Source organism: Oryzias melastigma, linkage group LG18 (genome assembly GCF_002922805.2).
Source record: "Oryzias melastigma strain HK-1 linkage group LG18, ASM292280v2, whole genome shotgun sequence".
NCBI classification, from domain to species: domain Eukaryota; kingdom Metazoa; phylum Chordata; class Actinopteri; order Beloniformes; family Adrianichthyidae; genus Oryzias; species Oryzias melastigma.
The window spans coordinates 317,125-324,600 of NC_050529.1; the positions used below are offsets into that span (position 1 = coordinate 317,125).

At 43.2% G+C, this 7,476-nt stretch overlaps 2 protein-coding genes across 2 annotated transcripts in view; both read right to left on the bottom strand.

Annotated features, from left to right (window-relative positions):
• The window catches only part of LOC112141501 (zinc finger protein 239), a 6,896-nt gene extending 4,144 nt beyond the window's left edge, over positions 1-2,752 (bottom strand). Inside the window, exon 1 of the mRNA XM_024264652.2 lies at positions 2,442-2,752. Within this exon, the coding sequence (XP_024120420.1) occupies positions 2,442-2,582 (141 nt within the window). The 5' untranslated portion in view covers positions 2,583-2,752. The remainder of the gene's footprint in view (positions 1-2,441) is intronic.
• A 3,386-nt stretch (positions 2,753-6,138) lies between these two features.
• On the bottom strand, positions 6,139-7,470 carry LOC112141517 (sodium/hydrogen exchanger 9B2-like). Its single transcript, XM_024264674.1, has 3 exons — positions 7,427-7,470; positions 6,778-6,952; positions 6,139-6,415 (listed from the first exon to the last, which is right to left on the bottom strand). Exons 2-3 carry the CDS (start codon positions 6,923-6,925, stop codon positions 6,330-6,332), a joined length of 234 nt encoding a protein of 77 aa, XP_024120442.1. The 5' UTR covers positions 6,926-6,952; positions 7,427-7,470; the 3' UTR covers positions 6,139-6,329.
• Between the last annotated feature and the right edge of the window lie 6 nt (positions 7,471-7,476).

Consider the following 7,476-nt stretch of genomic DNA (forward strand, 5'->3'; position numbering starts at 1 on the left):
GGAGGAACATCAGGAGGAACAACAGGATTAACATCAGGAGGAACATCAGGAGGAACGACAGGAGGAACATCAGGAGGAACGACAGGAGGAACATCAGGAGGAACATCAGGAGGAACGACAGGAGGAACGACAGGAGGAACGACAGGAGGAACATCAGGAGGAACGACAGGATCAACATCAGGGGGAACGACAGGAGGAACGACAGGAGGAACATCAGGATTAACATCAGGAGGAACAACAGGATTAACATCAGGAGGAACGACAGGATTAACATCAGGAGGAACGACAGGAGGAACATCAGGAGGAACGACAGGAGGAACGACAGGAGGAACATCAGGATCAACATCAGGAGGAACATCAGGAGGAACGACATCAGGATCAACATCAGGAGGAACATCAGGAGGAACGACAGGATCAACATCAGGAGGAACATCAGGAGGAACATCAGGAGGAACGAAAGGAGGAACATCAGGATCAACATCAGGAGGAACATCAGGAGGAACATCAGGAGGAACGAAAGGGGAACGAAAGGAGGAACATCAGGATCATCATCAGGAGGAACATCAGGATGTAAGAGAATATTTTTGATTCTAATTCCATTTTCTTCTTATATGTAACCTTCCAATGAAGCTCTGTAACGTATGAACCTACTGTCCTCACTAACACATACCTGTGAATGTATTTAAACAGCCTAGAATTCCAACTCAAGGAGTGACTGACGTAAAACAGATTTGAATTGTCCTCTGTGACAGAAGTTGATGAAAGGGTTTACGATACACTGTCCCCACAGGAGGCCAGGATACTGATTGAGATGCAAACATTCCTAAATGGTTCCTTACATCCTCCTAACCTGAGGGGTGTTAAGACATAGATAACACGTCGACCCCGAGACAAAGGCAGGAAGCAGAGGCCTCTGACTGACCAAATATGGGCATGACATGTGACAGGTAGCATTGCCCTGGAGGTGGTTTGATCAGCCTTTTGAAAAGTTTACATCTTGTTATTTCATGGGAACCTGAAGGAGCTTCTCTACACGCTCACGTGCACGCGTGTATTATTATGAATTATAAACACGTGTTAATCCTGATGTGTCTGATCCATCGGATTAACATTTGTCCACAACAAGGAACAACAGGATCAACAAGAGGATCAATAACAGGATCAACATCAGGATCAACATCAGGATCAACATCAGGATCAACAACAGGATCAACAACAGGATCAACAACAGGATCAACAAGAGGATCAACAACAGGATCAACAACAGGGTCAACAACAGGATCAACAACAGGATCAACAAGAGGATCAACATCAGGATCAACATCAGGATCAACAACATCAGGACATTTTATTGTGATTTCATCAAGTTTTACCATATTTTTCACCCGTCTGGATTGACGGAGGTATCGGGTTTCTGAACCAGCATCTTTGGTCTTTGGGGGCGGGGCTATGGTTACAGAACGTTCTCTGGGGGATTCTCGTCTCCACTTCCTGCGTGGTAATCCCCTCTCAGTTATCCGGTAACCACGGCCTCGGGGTCGGATTCTTAGACAAGAAGCGCATGTGTCGGGGGGGGGGCTAGCTTTAGGCAGAACCAGAATGTTACCCCGCCCATGCACACAGGCAGAACCCAGCAGAACCGCGGCGTACAGACAGATTTAGACCCAGTTACTCATAAATAAAGTCTCCTCGAGTCAGGAGAGTCAAGCTCAATCACACAGGTACTAACATCTAAAACACACCTGAGGTCACGGACCGAACGGGATAAACATTTACTGAACACTCTAAAACTACATTAATAAAACTTTAAAACTGTAACTTTATAACATAATTATGAATAATCAAAAAACAGGAATATTATTCCAGAATAAATCAACTTAAACCTTAAATAACTTTCAATATTTTACTCTCTATAAAAATATATTTGGTCAAAATGATACAAGTTAGAAATGAGATCAAGATAACATCGAGTCATTAATAACAATAGAATTACCCAGAGGGCCGGATCCGGCCCCCGGGCCGTGACTTTGACACGAGTTTTAAGTGAAAACTGTTGAATTCTTTTTTCTTAATACAGAGTATTTTAATATAAACTTTATTTAAACTTAAAATAAAACTGATATTAAATTGTTCCGTCATCACAGTCTTTAGGTCAAAATGATTCTTTACTCTCTGGTTCCGCTGCTCGTCCGGTACCGGGTTAGAGTACCGGTACGGTCCACGTCCCGGTACCAGGTCCGGATGTTGGGGATCAAAAAACGAGGAGTTAAGCGTCGGTAGCGTCCACCCCGACTCTGTAAGGTCGTGGGTTCGAATCCCGGATGAGTCAAAAGGCTCTCAAACGGACCCGGTTCGTCCCTGCTGGACTCTCAGCATTCAGAGGTTGGATTGGTTGAACCACCAAATGGGTCCAGAACCCCTCCCCCACTTTAAACTCTGACCTTTGCGCGCGCGGTCCCGGATTCCCGGACGGGTTCGAAGTCGCTGCTGGACTCCCGGCTCTCCGTCTGGTACGGGCTGCTGGACTCGGAACCGGACGTCTCGGACTCCCGGTTCTCCTCCCGGTTCTCCTCCGGATCCATGCTCGCCTCGCGCTCGTTGTTTGAACGACTGAACTCTCGTCAACGGAAGCCGTGGCTAGTATAGGGGGAGGAGTCGCGCATGCGCAGACGGCTCTCGTTCAGGCTCAGTAAGTGTTGTAAACAAATGTTTTTATGTTTAATTCTAAAACAAGACATCTATCAGACGAATCAGAACATTATAAAACAGTCAATAAAATGAAAAACAAGTCAAACCTTAGAACGGTCTAGTTGTTTTTGGTCCTTTTCTATTACACATTTTTCTATCATTTAAGGTCTGCCTCTATAAAATTATTTAAATGGATTTTGTTTCTTATTAACATAATATTTTGCCAAAATGATGATTAGGTTAATTTTATATAAGTTCCTTTGGAGTGGAAAATGGAATCATCAAACATAAATAAAATCAGGTTTTTAGATAAATAAACATTTTTTCCAAACAGGTCAGATTTCATGTCCTTAAAAAAACAGATAAAAACAAAAAGCTGTTCAATACTCTCTGTCCTCCTGACAGACAGATCAATTATTACTAACACTGGAGAAAAAAACGACACATTTATGTTTCACTGGGTAATATCTATTTAAATCATGAATAAACGTTCATGAAGAGTATTTTTATGGTCACAAAACGATTCATTTCTATCTAAAAATGGACGCCTCTGTTTACATACATGGTTTGAATAATCATCTCATAAACTTCCTATCAACCAGATCAATTACTTTGACTGAAATCTACGTTTCAGTTAAACTTTTTTACCATTAAATAAACACTACGTGAGATCAAATGAATAACTATATCAAGTTCTCTCTGAGGTATAACAACATCAGATTAGTGTCAATCATCATCCAATAATTCATCTACTGTAATAAGTTTGGTACGAATGAAGTTTTGTTTTCTTAGCTTCCATCAGAGAGAGAACATTTCAGTGAACACGAACACCTAAATCACCACATATATAATTAATAAACTCTTACAATTAGCTTTATTGATCCCGTTGGGACGGCAGCCTTGGGGAAATTAGGTTTACAGCAGCTTACAAAAGTATACATGATAAAAATCTTTATGTGCAAAGTATCCACTAGAATTAGATAGAGATGAAATAATAAAGAACAATAAACATAAAAAGAGCAAAGTATGTACGGCGGTATTGAAAAGTTTTGAGTGTGTGATTGAGACATGATAGAATATTACATAGTGTTAATCATTACACATGAGTGGATCTGTGAGTGTGACAGCCTGGAGACCAAACGAGTTCCTGAGGTCCTACAGTCTCTCTGAACAGACTCCTCTGGATGGTGATGCTGGGGATGATGTTAGGATGATCAGGTCTTCTCATCCATTTTACCACAGAAAACTTAAAAGAATTGTATCCAGATCAGAACTCAGAGTTTTAGTGACATCTAGTGACCAGACGATGAACCACACTCTAACATCCTTCTGTTTTTAAGGTTTCCTACCATGAACTGAGACAGACTGGAGACCTGTCCAGGGTGTACCCCGCCTTCGCCCATCAGTAGCCGGGTTAGGCTCCGGCACCCCCGCGACCCCGAAAGGGAAGCAGCGGTCAAGAAGATGGATGGATGGATGGTTTCCTACCATGAACTGACTAATCCAGCTGTTAGTGACCCGCCGTTAAACTCCTGTCTAATAGATTCAGTTTACTCCATATCTTTATGTACTTTTGAAGCTTTAATACCAAAGTAAGTGAGAGTTTTGATCACAGGAATCCCACAAACTTCATTATTTAGAGGTCAAATTTCACATTATTACTGACTGCAAGGACCGTATTGTTTCATGAAAAAGGCCTAAAAAGAGGTGAAAGGAACAGAATGAACCCAAACAGAGCTGACCAATGAGCCGTTAGTACAACAAAAACAACACAAGAAAGCACCGAACGCAAAGCAAAAACCTCTAGATTGTTTCTTCTTCTTCTTTCTGCCACTTCGAGGTAAAAAAAGATGTAACTTCCTCTGGCATAAGTGGGAACCGACTGAGGGAAATTAGAAGTCATAGAATTCCAATGGCATGTGCTTGGCGAGTTTCCAACCAACACGGTCTTAGCTAGCTCGCACATGTTTTATCAGAATGTCACAAAAAGTGTATCCACGAGTTCGGAGGCTCAAGCAGAACAAAACAATATAAAATACGGAACCACAATGTTTAAAATGCCAAAAAAAAACCATCGCTAAAAACCTGCTGACTCGCCAGAAAAATTATTCTCAAGTAAAGAGGTCGGAATCCACAAACCAAACCACGCAGCTGTGTTGTTATTCTGGAATTATTATGGGATGGCCACATGACCGATGGTTTGGCGGCCATTCTGTTTCAAAATCTGAGATTTGGCGATTTTCGTGTTTGTCAAAATGAAACTTTTGTTTGCACGATTTTCACGCACAAGTCGTTATTACAGGTATACAACAAGCCCTAAAGTTTAGCTGACCTTTGACCTTAGGAAGTGGCCGCCATCTTGAATTTTCACCAAAGTAGCTTTCACTATAAGCTAAAATAAAAAATCCTCCCATGGTTTTTTTTCCCGATCATTTCCATACTTCTTGTACATAATAAGGAAGCAACTGGGAGAAACTTTATATTTATATTTATATCATAACTTTATATCTCAAACGGCGCCCGCGTGGCGAGCTTGCAAAAGTGGTGCACTCTTAATACGTGCACATTTTTCAATGGATTACTGTGAGAATGTAATCTGTTGATCCCAGGCTGAATCTGTAAATATTATTATAACATAGGATATGACCATATAAGGAATGTGGGCGTGGTTAACTAATAACCGCCATTAAGAAAATCTAAAAATGTACTTCTGCAGATTCTAATGAAACTCATATTATTCTGTTTGTTGACCTCAGGTAAACGAAACATAGAATGGTTGCTATAGAGATAAAACCAACAGAGAAGCCGCCATTTTCAAAATAGTGGTTTTTACATCATTTTGTCACATACATCTCAGACAGTTCAGAGGGGGGGTAGGGGGTGCATATGGGTGGGCAGTGAGGGCGGGTGGTGACTGCGGGCCATCCAACGCCGCTCGAGGCTTTAATTTTAAATCAAGTTTGAACCAGAAATGCCTGAAAAGAGAGAAACAACAGATAAAGCCTCAGGAATTTCTCTGACATTATTTTTAAATATTGTGGTATCATCTGTAAGTTGAGAGACTTTAATTCAAGTAATTCAGTTCCCTGTAACGAGTGTTGCAAAATCACAGAATTAAGAATTCTTCGTACAAGTAGAAAGATGTACGGGGAGGCGGGGCATCCTTGTCGTACACCTGTGTGTGCATTAATCTGAATTCCTGATGAACTCCGGCCGCTCTGCAGAAACTATGTCCCTGAAAACGATTTAGTTTTAGTCTAAAAACACAATCATATTCAGTTCAAAGGAGCGCTTTGGAACCAGATCAGAAGATGATTGGAGCGGGACTTTCCAGAGGGCGGAGACAGTTTCCTGAAGGAGCGTGACTCCAACACGCCACACAGAGTGAAAAAGTGGGAGGAGCCAGGAGAGGAGGAGAACAAAGCACTCTGGACAACCGTTTCAGCTCCTTTGATCTTTAATTCAAACTCATCAACACCAAAACAATCAATAGTTCTGTTGAAAAAGACCACAGAGGTTCTGCAGAACCAGAACTCGGTCTGATCTGACATTTGGGTGGTCTGGAGGACCTAAGCAAAGACCGACTTCACTCATCCTTCATGTAAACGCGGAGTCATGGCGAGGAACCAGCGGCGCCGCCGTCACAGTCTGCTCTCTGGGCTCCTGCTGCCTTTCTCTTGAACTGGTTCTGTGGGACCGGAAGGTCCGGCTTCACTGTCGGCCTCCTCTGCAGAGATTCACAATCAAACAGACGAGTTAGGAGAAGGTTTCAGACTCCGGACGGACGAAGAACCAACAGTCTGACTGAGGACGTTTCTGCTGGATCTCAGAACCTTCTGGGTTCATGAAACGGATTTGGATCAGAAAGATTCTGGTCTCAGACTCTCGTTTGAGAGTTTCACTTCAGAGCTGAGGTCGGGTTCTCCTGGTCTCTCCAGGATGGAGCCTGATGCATTCTGAGAGGAGTGTGAGGATGAGGGTCCGGGAGGGGACCCAGACCATCATCCTTCCTCCACCAACCCCATGGAGGCTCCATGCAGCAGAGCTCTCACAGGGCTGGACTATGTTTTTCTGGTCAACTTGACTGACCTTTGATCTGACGGGCCAGGAGGCGTGGTCCCGCCAGTCCGATTCCGAGGGCACCAACGGGGGCTGTGGTCAGGATGGCCAACACCGCCAAGGTCAACACGTCCAGACCAAACTTGATCAAGGTTGCGTCCTCCTGCTCCCTCGCCATGTCCAGCGCCTTGGAGCCAATGGCAGCCTGGAGGACGAAAGGATGACTGATGGATGGATGGATGGATGGATGGATGGATGGATGATGGATGGATGTATAGATGGATGATGGATATGGATGGATGATGGATGGATGTATAGATGACTGATGGATGGATGGATGATGGATGGATGGATGTATAGATGACTGATGGATGGATGGATGGATGGATGATGGATGGATGTATAGATGGATGATGGATATGGATGGATTATGGATGGATGTATAGATGGATGATGGATATACAGATGGATGAATGATGGATGAATGTATAGATGGATGATGGATATACAGATGGATGAATGATGGATGGATGTATAGATGGATGATGGATGGATGGATATATGGATGATGGATATACAGATGGATGGATGATGGATGAATGATGGATCCTCCAGAGCTTCTCTAACAGATCCTCATTCCTTTTTAGACCAGGTGTTCTCCGGTGGATCGTGACCTCACCTGTACGGTGGCCTTGGGCAGCCAGGCCACAGCGATGAAGAGCTTCTCTT